General features: G+C 50.9%; 1 protein-coding gene across 15 annotated transcripts in view; it reads right to left on the reverse strand.

Annotated features, from left to right (window-relative positions):
* Nucleotides 1-16118, reverse strand: part of Iqsec3 (IQ motif and Sec7 domain ArfGEF 3) — an 89915-nt gene that overhangs the window by 12156 nt on the left and 61641 nt on the right. For all 15 annotated transcript variants that reach the window (XM_055604138.1, XM_055604137.1, XM_055604140.1 and 12 more), the window contains exons 6-9: nucleotides 5420-5542; nucleotides 4883-5049; nucleotides 1993-2132; nucleotides 857-982 (exon numbers count right to left, since the gene is read on the reverse strand). In XM_055604138.1, coding sequence (XP_055460113.1) covers nucleotides 857-982; nucleotides 1993-2132; nucleotides 4883-5049; nucleotides 5420-5542 — 556 coding nt within the window. The remainder of the gene's footprint in view (nucleotides 1-856; nucleotides 983-1992; nucleotides 2133-4882; nucleotides 5050-5419; nucleotides 5543-16118) is intronic.

The following is a 16118-nucleotide window of genomic DNA, read 5'->3' on the forward strand; positions in this document are numbered from 1 at the left end:
CAAACTTCCACCATGTGAGAGAAGAAGTTAAGGGTAGGAACAACGGAAGTGTGGCCATCACAAATCCCCAAAATGACTGCCTGACGGAGGGGCAGGACTGGCCTCCAGAATGACTCAGGGCCTGCGTTGCCCTATCCCATTCCCCCTGTATAACCTGCTGAGGGGAGATGAGATGCAAGACAGGTCTTTAAGATGTTAATCCACTGTCTTCTCAGGCTGTCCCTTTCTCTGAATAAAGCAGTTTCAAGGTTCAGTTTCCACCTCTTCTTATTGGCTCTGTAAGTGACAGGTGCCAAGATGCTCTGCTGTTCTGGTTACAGGAGGACCCTAGATAGTCACTGGGCCACCAGGCCAGAACGGCAGGATGGAGAGAGCTTCTGTGGGATCCTGCAAGGATTTCCATGTGACCCACAGAGAGGGCTGGAGAGCAGAAATCTGCTGGAGCTCACTCACCCCTGCCTGCTTCTTGGTACTTGGCATAGTGGGATGGATTACTGATTTACCGGTTGGGACACTTGTTTTCTGAGAGAAACACGCCACTCACACACATGCTGTCCAGCCACTCCCTGGGCTCAGGGACAGTGGCCTTCTGATGACGTCCTGGGCAGGAATGTGGTGCCAGTGCTGTGTGCCCTGCCCTTGGCTTTCGGTACCTTGTGACCTGACTCTGTGCCTCGGATTTATGGCTTATCAAGTAGGAATCGGCTTATGCTCCCCAACCATGGTCTTGGCCCACCCAGCTCCTGCCTCCATGCCTAGTCTTGCCCTGTCCAGTCCCTGTAGGCAAGGCCTGTACTGCAAGGGCTCAGGATCACAGCAGCCTCAGCCGCCCCCTGCCCTGGCCTGTACTGCTCACCACCAGCAGATCGTTGAAGAGGAACACTTCTCTCTGGTGCGCGGCTTGCTTCTGCAGCTTGTTCACATCCGTCACCTCAAAGAGCCGGCTACAGCAGACCAGGCGGCGGTGAGGCATGGACAGCACCTGGAACCCAAAAAGGGCTCTAAAGTGAGGCCCCTGTCCTCACCCCCACCCCAAGACCCCACAGCCCTCCTCCCAGCCTATGACATTTTCCAGAAGATGAGATAGAGGTCCAGGGAGTGGTCATGGGCTCTGCTCTTAACGTAAAGGCCACCACTTGACCCTTGACCTCTCATGGTGGGGGCGGGGAGCACGGTTTGCGGCCCCTATTCCCCTCATCATGCCTCCAGGGCAGCATACTCAGGGAAAGGGTTCATTATGCCCATGTAATGAGATTATGGGATGAAGAACAGAAACTGAAATAAGGCTTCAGAGTGTTCAGAATCTGTCAGCTCATCCCCGTCTGTGTGTGAAACCCTTACCCATTTCTTTACTGCACACTCAAATGCAAGTGTGCAAGGGAGAGGGGATTAGAAGAGCCCCGGGATCTAGCCTAGAAACTACAATATCAACTGGCTTGCTGAGGAGAAAAGTGCTGATCCCTCAGCCAAAGAGGCTCTGAGGTGAAAAATCCTTCCTGCACAGAGGAGGGAGTTCACAAGCAGAGCTCAAAGGCGCCCTCCAGTGGGAGGGACGGGGGCCTTCCCTGCCTTGCCCGCACTCAGTTTTAAGGTGGCAGTAGTGCAGAGAGCCTGCAGAGGATGCCAGCTTTAAAACTCACTGCACATTAGACCGTGTTGCCCGGGCCCAGGTTGCCACAGCCTATGTCTACGTATTCATTTTCTGCCTTCTACTCATCTGGGCTATCCAGGCACGCCTACTATCCTCTGCTTCCTAGGAAGGGTGTTCTAAATGTCCTCAACTGGCCATCCACATGGCTTGACCTTAGATCACCAGCCAGTCCTTTTTGACATCTCACCCTAGTTAACAGCAGCTGGGGGCAAGAGGGATGAGGAAATCGTGCAAAGGCGGAAAAGGATGTGGTGCCTGGCACACATCACAAACTCCATGTAGCCCACCACGGGAGAGGAAGTCGAGAGCCACTGGGAGTGCTGCCTGGCATGGGCACTTACCGTCTTCATGCCCACGATGGACTTCTCCACCTTGGTGACGTATGTGACATGGTCCTCATTGGATTTGAGCTCCTTCTGCTGGATCCTTTCATAGATGCCAACCACCAGCTCTCTGGGGATGTCGGCGCCATCATCCACACCTACCAGGGTGGAGGGGTCAGAGCCTCAGACAAGAGGGACAAGATTCCCCCCCCACCACCACCACCAGGGGGGTGGCATCGATTGTGTCTTGTCTAGGACCTTTGACAACTGGCTTCTCACTCCCACGAGAGGAAAGATACCCTCTTCAGCCAGGTCCGCTACTGTCCTCTGCAACCATCTCCCAGGCCACTTTCCTGCCTGACTATAATTGTCTTCTGTGTGTTTGTTTTGACCCCACCCTGTGTCTCCTCATGAGCATGAAGATCATCTTGTGTTCTTTGCAATCTTTTCTCTCTGGGTCTGCCCCTCCCCTTTAGCCAGGGTGCCAAACAACTTGTGGATCGGGTGTCAGGAGACTTCCTTCACTGGGAGCTTAAGAGCTGAGCAGGAGGCAAACAGGAGGCTTGAGGTGGCACAGGCAGCAAGACCCTCCCCTGTCCTGCTTCCCAATGCTAGGTACTGGTAACCTTTGGTGAGCAAAAGAGCTATTGGCTGGAAATAAAAAGCAGTGTGACAGTGGGAATGGACAGCCAGGAAGAAGACTTGGAAGGAAGGCTGAGGAACAGCTTCCAGAAAGCCAGGGAAGAAAATGGCTGTATAGAAAACTACTATACACAGTAAATGAAACAGGGTTATGACACCTGAGTTACAGGAGCTAAAGAAAAGGGATAAGGACGTGGAGAAGGCACTTAGTGACTTCTGTAGCCATAGCTTTTCAACCAGTCGTCAATCAAAAAGTAGTCCAAGCTCTGCATTTGTCCCAAACACGTACAGACTGGTTTTCTTGTCTTTATTCCCTAAATAATACAATATAACAAGTGTTTACATAACATTTACACTATATTGGGTCTTATAACTTGTCTAGAGATGATTTAAAGTACAAAGGAGAGAGTGTGAGGGATATATGCCACATACACACACACACTCACACACACACAGAAAGAGAGAAAGAGAGAGAGAGAGAGAGAGAGAGAGAGAGAGAGAGAGAACTTGAGCATCCAATAAGGTCCTGCAAACAATTCCTTGCAGACATGGAAGGATAGCTATGAATCAGAAAATTTCACACAGCCGGATATGCGTTTTTAAACTAAAACAAGTGACCAAAAACTACAGTGGATGAAAAAAGGTATATCCCTGTGGAAGTTTTCTACACAAAGACAGACAGAAGAACTTATAAGCCTTTAGACACAGAGGAAGAACAATCTTCCGAAGGTGCTGAGATGGCGCAGCAGCACCTCAGTGCCCACACCTCACCTTTGGATTCCAGCCTGGGATTCTGTTTCTAGTTAGATCCCAATCACGCGTGAAGGCAGATTCAGAATTTACGTTACCGGTGTGTACCCAACGTGTCCTTTCTTTGGAAAACAACTTTAAAAAATGAGAAAGCTGTGGTGTCCAGGAACCAGCACAGGAGATGCCGGGGGACACCGACAAGGAGGTGAAACATCTAGGGTACCATCCGGATGTGAAGGGTTGATACTCAGGGTCTGGTCAGATGTCTTAGTGGTAGAAACACAGGGAGCCAAGCTGAAAATGAAGGCGGACAACAACTCCAAGGAAGATGGAAAAACTATAGTCATGACACTCTGCAGAGCTGCAGAGCTTTGGGCTGTGTTTACTGAGCTTTCCTATCTCAGCACTGGTTTAATGGCAGTGGGTGAAGAAAGTGGATAAGACCTCTGTGGAACAGAAAACTTAAACAATGCCTAAAATAAAAGCTTACAAAGCTCAGACAAGAGTCTCAGGTGAGATGGAATGAGAGAGAAGGTTCTTGGGTGATGGAAATGGCCGGTTTGTAGACACAGGTGTGGCTACAAGGATGTTCATAAATAGAAACTCTGGTCATATTTAAACATCTTATAGAGTCTGTGTTTGTAACAAGGGACAGGAAGAAACAGCATGACCTTTAAGGAGCACTAAATACATAGCCAACAGGCTGGGGCTGTAGCTCAGCGGGCTTGTCGGGCATTCAGAAGTCCCCTGTCTTCCATCCTAGCTCCGTAAAATCAATAAACAACTGAAAACTATTGAAAGTGTGGCTTGAGGGAATGGCAGGCAAAAGGGGCAGGCTCTTTTTTTTTTCTGTAATGAAACTTGTAGAATTATTTTATGTTATTAAATACACACAAACATAACTAACTGATACTTTTTGTTGTTGTTGTTTTGTTTTAGTTTTGGGGGAGAAGGTATCATTCTACAGCCCAGGCTGGCCTTGAACAAGCCTTAGCATCCCTCCTGCTTTACCCTTCAAAGTGCTGAGGATTACGGATGTGTGGCACCACACCTAGAACTTTGATTTTTTTTTTAATGGCCAAAGCTATCAATGTTACACGATGCACTGATAGTTTTGAGCTGGTCCCTGTGAGAGGTGCCTGGTATCAGTTAGAAAGGTTTCCTCGGTGGATGCGATCAAGCGTACTCTCCATCTCTCTCCTCCTGTGTCATGAAGTGAGAGGGACTGGCCCCGCCCAGACATCGATGTCCTGGAGGTCACGCAGTGGGGACGGCCCACAGCACACAGAAGGCAGAAGGCATTGCTATAGGACCCAGCTGCTTTGAGTAGGACTATGGTACCTGGAGACTCAGTATGATGGAAAGGATGCAACTTCCCCATTTTGCTAGGGGTGGCTAGGTCCTCTCAGACAAAGAACATCTACAGTCAGGGCTCACATTCACAGAATCAACACGAACGGGACCGGGCTGTGCTGTGTGGCACCCTCACCCTCCCCACCCAGTTTAGCCTCCTCACCTCGGAGGTTTCGGATGAAGTCTTCCAGCATCATCTTCCGGTCGGGTTTGATGTTGGGGCTGTACATGTCGGTGTTGAGAAGGATGATGGCAAAGGCCAGGATGAAGATGGTGTCTGGGTTGTGAAACTGCTGTACCACCTCGGGGTTGCACATGCAGTAGCGCTGGCTGTTGTGGGGGGGGGGTTGGGTAGAACCATGAGCTTCCCAGCCTCAGCTCTTGAGGGGTTTGGGGACAGCCAGGGAGATCACTGGCTCTGCCCATCCTCCCATACCCACCTCCCACATGTGTGTGTTAAAATGGGCTGTCTGTAGGTGAGCAAGGAGCATCCATGGGAGGCTCCCGGCTTGGAGGACTCACTAAAAGATCCTGTTCTTTTTTTTCCCATCCAGCCCACCTTCTCGCCTTTATCAGAAGGGCTTCACCCAGCTCAGTATCTCTGTGCCTGGAATCATGGCAGCTTTTCTCACCACCCCGGCTTCTCAGGAATTGATGGTGCTTGGGGATTTGGGAAGAGGAGCTGGGAAAGGGCTCTCACCTGAAAGCTTCTATGAGGCGCTCCACCTTCTGGGCTTCCCCCTGCACTCGGATGTGGGCTTGAAACTTCCTCAGGGCTTCGTCCAGCTCCATGTTGGAAAAGTCCATTTCATCTACCACACAGCTGAGGGCAAGCAGGAGGGGGTAGTGAGCGAGGTCAATCCCTGTCAACTCCTCCAGAGCTGAGGGGTCGGGTGAGGCCATCCTGGAGGGGTCGGGGACCTGGCTTGTTTCTAGCCCGACAGGAATGAAGGAGTAGTGTCTTACGGCTTTGCCTACCCACACTGGGGTCTCCTCTGAATAACCCCGGAGGACAGCTTTCTCCTGTCATCTCTCCTATCATGCAGCAGCCTGGGAGGCAAGCTATCGGCTGCCCTCACCATCCCATAGCTGAATACCCAAGGCCTAGTGCGATCAGCTGTCGTACAGTGCCACCAAAGAAGGTATTCTCTGTTCTGGATTCAAATTCTACCCGAGCCCTAGAGGATCTCAGGGTCAACAAAACTTGTAAATGGAATGAGCCAGGCTCAGTGGCTCATACTTATGGTCCTAGCTACTTAGAATAATGAGGTGGAAGGGCTGCCTGGGTACCATAATGGGGTGATGATGAATGTTATATATAATATATCCTATCAAGACAGATAAGAAGGTCCTTTTCTTCCCACTGGTGTCTCCAAGTTGGTGAGTCTTTCCTGGAAAGGACAGCGCCTGCACAGTGTGTTCTCCCTGTTCGACCAACCCCCATCATCTTGCCTCACTTCCTTTTGGTGCTCTATTCCCAGGGTCTTGTGTGGGGTGGTAGGAATCTGGATGTGGCCATGTTCCAGATCTGGCACTTCCAACATTAGACCTTCCCGCCAAGAGAAGCTTATCACAGTATGTCTGGCAGGTGCCCACAGGCTCGCAGAGCTGGACTGCTGTCATCTCTGTCACATGTCCCAACCTAGTCCTCCTTATTGGCCCCTCTACAGCCTGCCCCTTCTCTGTTCAGTTCTCCCGGAAGACAGCATCACAGCACAAGTGGGCACAAGCCACCCTGTCCTTCAAGGCTGCCCCTAGCTGTGAGCCAAGCAGGCAGCTCAGTACCCGGCACTCCCGCCAACGACCTAGACAGTTTCTGAGCAGGATCCATCTCTTCCATGCTCCCAGAAGATCCAAAGACTCGAAACTCTGCTGCCTTTTGTCAAGAGAAAGCAAAGAGAGTGTGATCTGGGCATGGAGGTGTGTGGACTCTGCCGCCCCACACTGAGGGAAGAGAGGTCAGCTCCCAGAGAGTGCAAGGAGGAGAGTGAGGCCTGGGAAGGAGCAGGATCCTTCCCCTCTCCTCTCCCTGCCCTGGGCAGAGCCATAGCCACCCTCTCTCCGGGCTTCTCTTAGGTTTGTCTTGAGCTTGTCAGGGTGGGTGAGTGGACGCGACAGGAAGCACATGGAGGCAAGAGGTTTGCCAAGCCTGAAAGTCAGTCTGGGCTGGAGAGGGATGCTGGATGGCAGAGTCTCCAAGACTACCCAGGCAGAGACCACTCTGATTTCTCATGGAAATCTGAGCATTTGCTTCTGCTCTGCACTTTCCTCAGCTTGGTGGGAACCGTGAGGGAGCGCCACAGGGTAAGCATCTGTGGGTGTCCACGACTCAGCCCCTGGCAGGAGCCCGGCATCGAGACACATAGCGTTGCTCTCCTGGAGAGGAAAACAGCCTGTGCGTCGCAGGGCAAAGAGGCAGAGGAGAGGCAGAGCTGGTGCGATATGGACACAGAACCCAACCAGAGTCAGTTATGGGCGGACACCGAACTTATGTAGTAGGAGTCCTGCAGCCAGAGCCACAGAGAAGGGGGTCAGGGAAGGCCAACGGAGAACAGAAGAAAGAGACAAGGAAGGAAGGAGGTAATCGGAGAAGAGCAGAGAGAACAAGAGGAAAACGGACAAGAGAAGAAAGGTGTAGACACGGGAGGGTGGAGAGGAAGAGACAGCGAAAGTCAGGGGGAGATGATGTTGGTTGAGGAACACTCCAAGTACTGGCTAAGGGGCCTGAGCATGCAGGAGGAGAGGGTGGACACATTGCATCCTCTTATTCCCGAGCTGTGGACCCTTATGAGGACAAGAAAGAAGTCTGTGGCCTCAACTGCGCTCACACTGATGAGAGGTCCTGGCTCCTCCAAGGCCCAGGCTGGCCCTTCGGCCATAATGAGCTGATATCTCATTTGCAGGCCTGACCCATCTATCTGCAGTCCATCTATCTGCTTCCCTCCCTCTGCTATGGGCTCCTGAACACTTTCTTCCCTTTGGTGTCTTTTCAGAAGCCTCTCTCCATGTCCTTCTGCCCCCAGAGCCCTGGGCCAGGTTTCTTTCCTAAATAATGGAAGTGGGTGCTGGAATCAGGGCTCTATGGGGGAGGCAGGGAAGGAAGTAGCAGCTGGGAGGGATGGGATCAGCCCAGTCAAGCACAATGGCCTAGTTTTCAGTCCTCTACTCAGGTGACACGTAGCCTGCTAGCTCACCGGCTCACTGGCTTGGGACTGTGGCTAAGAGCTCCAGTAATGAGCCAAGAGTCTGAGACCAAGGGCAGGTCAGGAGAAGCAGCCAGGTGGAAACACGGCTCCCATCCTGAGATAGGGGTAGGGGGTGTCTCTAATTCATCATCTTCTAGCCTGTTCTGAGAGCCCTGAGCTGGGATGGAGACTGTGTTAGTTAAAATGCAGCTCTCCGCACTCCATCCAGATCCAGTGAGTTAGAACATTTGGAGGCTGGTTCGGGAATCTGCATTCTTTACCAGTTCTCTGGGTGATGTTTAAAATGTGGAAACCAGGGGCAGAGCTGAAGCAAAGGGAAGGGAGAATATTAGCCCGTCAGAAGCTTTTGAAATGGGAGTCTAGCTACTACCAAGCCCCGGGGACCAGCCTTTTAATGGAGGGGAGCTCTCATGCTCTCTGTGAGGGGATAGTAAGAGGCAGAGGGCTGGAATTAGAGATAGATGTAACATCACCCACTCCCTATCTGCCTCCCTGTGATGCACCTCGAGACATCAGTGGTTTTTTTATATGTGTGAATATTTTGCCTACATGTATGTATGTGCTACATATTTATGCAGCTCCGTAAGAGGCCATAAGAGGCCATCAGATCCCTCTAGAGCTGAAGTTAACAGGCAGTTGTGAGCTGCCACATGTGTGCTGGGAACTGAACCTAGGTCTTCTGTAAAAGCAAACGGCACTCTTAACTACAGCCTCAGTGTTTGACAGTAGGGTTCTGGGGAACCCTTACATCCCGGGTAGAAGTCCTAATATTTTTCTGGCTGCAAAGCCCAGCTGTAAGAGAGAAGAATGGATTGAGCCACGGAGGAGGACTGAGCCCTCACTCTTCCATAATGGCAAGTCACTTCTCATACACCTGTGGGTTAGCTCGGGTGAACTTGTGGGTCCTGTCTCATCTCAACTCTGATATTCCCTAAGCAGGACACAAAAGCAGGGGGCACTCACAGCCCACCTATGATATCACGATGATACCACCTAAGGTACCACAGATGCCCCCACAGTCGGTGGACAAGGACATAAAACTCTGGCTGTCTTGGAATCCATCTCCCTGTGAGAAGCAGTGGCCATTCCACCATCTACTCAGGGAGCCATTATTTGCTTTCCCGGTGGGGCCTGTGTGCTCCGGGGGAAGGGGAGCCGGGAGGCTGACTGTGCTTGCCCAGCTGTCTGCTCCAGTAGACAGCCATCTTCAGGGTTGTCATCTGTGACCCTAACCACTTGGGTTCATCCTTCAGTATGGATTTCTGCTGGCACCTCCTACGTCTTTTGCTTTCCTCATTTTCCTTCTCCATACTTGTATTTTGTAGCATCAGCTGGGTGCTTAAAATTCCCCTTCCCATCCTTCTTTGCCACTTTCTTTGCTCTCTGAAGAGAACAAACTGTTGATGAGGGGAAGACTGTTTGCCAAGTCTTCCTGCTGCTGGGACCCAGGTCCCAGGTCACCTCTTGTCCCTCGTGTCTTGACGGGTCTTCTCCTCTCCCAATTTTACACAAAGCACCTCTTGGGCCACCTAGCAACTTGCTCTGCGTGGTTCTGTGAAGCCTCTTTCTGCTGGGGCTTCCTCGTAGGCACGTGGGGCACCAGGACTCCAAGCATCAGCCAGGAGGCTTCTTCTAACCCTTGCTTATTGAGGGTTTTATGAGCAAAATTTCCCACAATCCCATGCGCATGAGCACTTGGGTCCTACCCGGTGGCACTGTATTGGAGATTACGGAACCTTGGGACCCGGGTGGCAGGTGGCAGCCCCTGGCAACCTGCTTCTGGTTCCACCTCCATTTCCTGACCCCCTTCCCCCAGAAGTTAGGGGCTGTTGTCTCGTACTCTTGCTGCTGTGGTTGGACCTGTCCCAACTACCATGGCTTCCCAGCTTAGATGGGCCGCACCCCAGAGCCCATGAGCTAAAGTAAACTTGTCCTCCCCTTACGTCACTTCTGTCAAGTATTTTGTCCAGTGATAAGAAAATTAACTAATTTAGAGTCTCAAAAAGCACACAGGAAGCCAGTCATCTGGATGTTATGAGGGATTATTAACTAGTATCCATTAGTTTCATACCAGCTTCATAGAAGAGACTGGCCCTGAGAGGGGACTGCACAGATCTCACTGCAGGGACAGGTTCTGGGCAAGCCTGGCCACCTTCCCCATCTCGCCAGTGTTTCCTGCTGCTCAGTGACTGCTTGAACGAGCTGGTGTGAGATTGGCTGGATGAAACAGGACCTTGTTCTGTTGAAGGTCGTCTGGAGAAGAAACTCCGGAGCCCTAGGAAACTGCAGCCAGGGGCCTAGGATCGCTTAGCCGTCTTTTCCAAGAACATCTGGAAGTGACCCCAGACCTCTGCCGGAGAAATGCCCTGGAGCATTGCAGAGGCTGGGCAGTGAGGCAGAGTGGGTCACACACACACACACACACACACACACACTTCCCGCCTCCTCCAGCTGCAGAAGCAAGTGAGTGTGTGTGAATAAGAACTGGAGAGTTTGTGGACTGCTTTCTAGAGACTCTTTCTGGACCTGACAGAGGGTTGTGGACAGATCAGCAAATAAATCAGGGTCAGGGTGGGAAGAGGTGGTTTGCTTGGGCTTCCTTCTTCCTTGCATATTTTGGGGTGGGTGGGGGCTACAGCAGACATGTCAGGAAGGCTGGGGGGGCAGAGAGGGAAGGCTGGGGGTCAGAGGGCCAGCTGCTCCCACTGTATGAACAGTACACTCTTACATCAATTTGCTTGTGAACACTGATCTGTTCACGCAATCAATTCGTGTTGCGGGGAAATGAGGCATCCATCCTACACAACTGTGATCAAAACGAACTGCGTCACTTCAGGATTTTTTTTTTTTCTTCTTCTCCTTTTTCTTTTTAAAGGAGAGCAAGACAGTGTCTCTCAGACAAAGGAACTGTTTGGGAGCCGAAAATAGGTAATAGCAAACAGCAGGGATTTTTTAATTGGCCAGAAGAGATGGTGAAGATATTGTCAGAGAGGCCCAGCTGAGGCCGGGGAGGAAGCGAGTAGCTGTGCTTCAGGCGAAAGGGCCATGAGAGGCGGGAGCCCGGCTTTTATTCTGCAGTGCTTGGCTTACACAATTTAATTAAAAATATCCTCATCCGCTGGAGGGTTATTTTTTTTTTTCTGGTCAGAAGTCATAACATGCTCTGTAAAGGTTAAGGTCTCTTAGAAAAGTGAATGTGGCCAAGAGAACAGAACAAGATGATGCTGACTCAGGGGACCTACCAGTGTTGCCATGATGGCGCTGGGGCACAGAGAGCCCTCTTTGAGGCCACCCCCAAAGGGATGGCTGCCAGGCACACCTTGAGGACCCAGGAATCAAGAGGGCTCAGTTGTCACGACCCAGACCAATCAGAAGTCACTGTGGATGCCAGAACGGATTTTTTTCCCCCTCCCTCTCTTGCTGAACTTGGTAGCATTGTGGTGGGCAGGGGTCATGAGACCCAAACATATATCAGAATCCCCTGGTGCTCATTCTGCCCTGGGTTGCTGAGCCCCAGATGGTCTCATCCAGTGGGGCCTGGAGCAGAGAGAGTTTGCATCACCAGGAAGCCTCCAGGTGATGCTGATGTCGCCAGCCGGGGCACCTCATTTTGAGAAGTAAGGCTGTGTGCTGTGAGCACGTGGGGCACGGGGAGAGATCAAGCCTCTCGGGCTGAGTCTTGTTTCTGCTCTGCAGCAGTCTGGTTCAAGTCCCTGTGTGCCTTACTTCCCTCATCTACATACAGGACGGACTCGGCACCTGTCACGTCTTCCAGGCAGGGCCGGAATGAGTTTTAAGAAGTGTATGCAAAGGTCCTGGTCCCGGAGATCAAGCCTGTGTTGACATGCCAGAAAAGTGAGTGAGTGGGCTTAAAGTCCCTCTTAACCGCGGGCGTTGAGCGCACCCCCTCTGGACACCAGCGGCTGACTGCCCGACATGACACCATTAGCCAGCACACCAAGCGGAAGAAACTGGATCTAGTGCAGGCCTCGCGAGACTTGGGAATCACATTTCCTGCTCTGCTCTTTCCCAGGTGAGAGGATCAGAGCGCAGCAAATCGAGTGCGCTAGAGGGATGGAGTTGTGCCTGACTCCGCTCAATTTCCCCGATGCTGGCCAGTGGACAAGTCGTTCCTTCTCTCTGGATCTGTTCTACCCAGGCAAGACGAGGGGACTGAGCTAAAGCTGAGCACCCACGGGGCTTTCCAGTGCTGCGATTCAGAAGCAGAGACTCACAAGAACCACGAATGCCGCAGATCACCCTTCTTCTCCAGGGGTGGGGCACGGGCAGTGTGTTGTGGGATGCCCATCAGCATCCTGGATGCCTGAGACAGTGTGTGGCCTTTATTGTGCTTCACGGATACTCTGCTGAGAACCCTCAGGACAGACCGACTCCCTCGAAGGCCCTCATAGAAGTCTCATGTTAGAGTGGGCTGTTTGGAACCTCCCACTGAATATTGCACAGGGATGGGAATGACACCCCCCCACCCCACCCCAGAGCTGGGGCCCGAGAGACCAAAAAGGGGCTGGAGTTCGAAGCATCCATTTGTGTAAAGTCCCAATTTATATGCCAGAGGGAACCTCAAGCCTGGATTTGTTTGCCCAGGACTTGGAATCCTCAAAGTCTCCAATTCAAGGAGTGAGGGACCTCACAACCCTTGTCTATCCCTGTCAGGGATGGGTTGGTATGGCTGTAGGGGTGGGAGGTCAAAGCTGTAAATCCAAAATGACACCACCGGTTTTCTTTCTTTGACAATGCCAGGACTCGAACCTGGGCTTTACGCACGCCAAGTTAAGTGCCTTACCATTAAGTTATATATTATCCCTGCTTTTGCCCCTCTGGGTAGCAGCAGAGAACTTTTCAAAAGCCACGGAAATAGCATTAAGTCTTCTTCCTACACGGCTCTTTCCCTCTCCTTCCCCAGAACCTGGAAGGGTCTCCCTGGGTCCCAGGCTGATCTTCCTCTCCTCAAGGGAATTCCTCAAGCAAAAGGTCTGCTTTGAAATTACACACAATGCCTTGGGTAAGGTTTTTTTTTTTTTCCTAGTCAGAAAGGCCACATCCTCCAGACTGTTGGGTATGACAGACAATCTGTCTTCATTTCAAAATGTCCCAAGAATGAGTCTGTTCCACTCTGGCCAATAGATGCTGGTGGAAGTGCAGTCATGAAAATCTGGGTTCTAATATCAAATGCTAATTAATATGTTCCAGAACTTCACAAAGGACCAGGAAGTCTAGTAGAGGGAAGGAACATGCCAGAAATCTTAACCCTTCACTAAAATGATAGACACAGGCGTCCTCCTCATGCGTGTGAGTCACATCGGAAAGAATCATCCATGCTGGAAGAGAGACTGCTAACAGCCGGCCCTGAACATTCTCCCATCCGCCGGCCTTCAAGCCCACTGAAGCGAACACTTCAGGAAGGAAATAGAGCAGAGCTGAATTCCCAGCCATGTGAAAACTGTGGGTGGGAGGAGCTAGCTCTGAAAGATCCCAACCTTGCCTGTCTCCTATGTGTGCCTGGGCTTGAAAGGTGCCTCTTATCTACATTCAGGGGGGATGCCCTTAGGATACAGGTTGGTCCTCCACAATGGCCGCTCCCGCCTTGTTCTTTCCGATCCCTTCCTGGCAAATCTTAGCAAGTTCTCATCCGGTGACATCAAACCAGAACTGCCACATTCAAGCTTTTCTGCACTGAAAAAGCAGCCGAGAGGTTCTAATGTCTCTCAGTTTTAGGTAGGAAAAATAAAAATGGAAACAGCTAACATTTATAGCAAGCCTCCTGAGCTTCAGGCAGTCCAACACGCCACATGCACTTAAAAAGGCCAATTCAGCAGATACTATGACTTTTATGTAACAAGCACTGACTTCCAAAACAGTTAATACCCTTGAGTGGGCAAGGCCCTTTGATATCTTTTCTTGCACTGTGGCCAAATACCTGACAAGAAGCAACTTAAGGGAGGAAGGCTTTATTTTGGCTTTCGGTTTTAGGGAACACAGTCTGCAACAGCAGGGAAGTGGTAGCAGGCAGTAATGAGAACACCAGGCACCTCACTCACACTTTAGTGGTGTGGGAAGCAGACAGCTAGGGTTGGAACTGGGACCAGGCTATAATCAACTAGTTCTTTCCTCAGAGCTCTGTGTCTTTCAGCTAGGCCCCACGTCCAAGAGGGTCCACAGTCTTTCAATATAGCACAATGGTCTAGGAATGCAGTGTTCAAACACATGAGCAGGAGACATTTCACATTCAGGCCATCACATCCCACCTCAAGCCCTCATTAGGTGCATTTTTTTCAAAACGCCAAGTGCATCCGGTATAACCACAAATCATCACTAGAGTCCTATGGTTCCAACACTTCAAAATTCCAAAATCTCTTCTGAGACTCAGGGCAGTCTCTTAGTTGTAAACCTCTGTAAAACCCAAAGACAGGTTACATATTTCCAGCATGAAACGGTACAGAGTAAACACTCCAGTTTCCAAAGGGAGGCAGGCACAGGAAGACGGCAAGGAAGGATGGGATCAAAATCAAGACTGAAGCTCAGTATGGCAAATACCAACTGTTGAACCTTCACACCCGACATCCGGGGATCACGGTAGCACCCATGACCATGCCTGCTGTATTTGCAGTGAGTCATGCTATGCCACACTCCAGCGCTATACTGCCGCCTCGAAACCAGGGTTCATTACTTCTAAATTCAGTCTCACTCAAAATTTCAGGATCTGCCTAGGCTGCAACCAGATGCTTTGACAGATGTACCACAAATGGTTCTAGTCCAGGTCCTGGTAGAGTCCTTGATCACTTCTGCAGCCTCAGGAGCTGGATCTTTGTTGTCTGTTTCAATCAGCATTTTGTTCTTCTAAACTCTCTGATGCCTCAGCGAGGCTCTCTGCTCTACGGCCTTCTGAGACTTCTCTAGCCTACAGCTCCAAACTCTTACATATTCTTTCTTTAACTAGGTCTTAAGGCCCCGAAACCACAGGGTCAGCCTTATCAGAACAATGGCCTGAATTCCCAGTACCAATTTTTCTGTATTAGGCTGTGATCAAACACCCAAGAGGAAATGACCTAAATGAGAACAGATTTATTCTAGCTCGTGGTTTGAGGGGACACAGTTCAGCATGGTTGGGAAAACTTGGTCAGGAAGCTTAAAGACAGTAGGAATGTTGGAGAATTTGCTCCTATCTGAGCAGGTGAGAAGGCACAGAGATAGGGCTGGAAACAGGGCCGGGCTTAATAATCTTCTACCCTTCCTGCTCTGGCTTTGTATCTGCCAATCAGGCAGACACTAAAAGTTTCTGCAAACGTCTACACCGCCATAAGCAGCTGGGGATCAGGCACATGAGCTTGCGACACTTTGCGTTCAAATGAAATGTGTCTTCTGTGAAAAAGAGACCAGAGCACAGCTGTCAGCTATCCAGAGCACCAAGGGCCGCACGCTGGGGTCTGGGGCCCTGACGGTATGCTCAGGGTCGGGTGAGCATTTGAGACAGCGTCTGCTCTCTTTCCCCAGCCTTTTCTTGTCCATCACAAGTCTGAATGCCATCTCTAAAGTGACAGTTTCCCTCCAGGGTCATCCCACCTCCGTCTTCCCGCTTGCTGCCGCTTGTTGGGGAACTCTGTGGCTTGACACGTCTCAGTCTCAGTCTCTGAGGGCATGGGTGACTTACGGCCTTTTGTCTCTGTGTGGAGTGGATGTGACTTGCTGGGTGCCTTGAGGCAGTGTCAGGGGGGCTGTAGATTATCCCAGTGCAGCTTCCCCAGCCCTGGCAAAGCAGCACCAGACAGCTGTTATTGCCTCTCCATTCGGTGAGAAGAAGGAGGAGGAGGCAAACTATATAATGTTTCTAGGTAGGTGGCTGGATGGGCAGGGAGAGACCAATGTCTGGCTCTTGATGCTGATACCTGGCTCTCTTTGTCTCTCCATGTCCTCCTGGCCTTTTTCAGGTAAATGCTACTATATCTCAGGGACATAACTAGGGTGTTATAACCTTGGGGCATAAGGCTCTTTTCTGTGGGGGCTGAGTGTCAGAAGTTCAGATCCTGTGCCTGTGGAGGTCATATCTCTGCTCTATATGCCCCCCTTCTTCCCATACTCAGGATGCCAGCAATAAAAACCTGGTTTTTTATTGCCTTTTCATCTCTTATACCTCCCCATCAATAAGTTCTATGAGACCACGAGCCATGCTTTTTC

This window comes from Psammomys obesus, unplaced genomic scaffold (genome assembly GCF_907164565.1).
Source record: "Psammomys obesus unplaced genomic scaffold, mPsaObe1.curated_primary_1811, whole genome shotgun sequence".
Classification (NCBI taxonomy): Eukaryota; Metazoa; Chordata; class Mammalia; order Rodentia; family Muridae; genus Psammomys; species Psammomys obesus.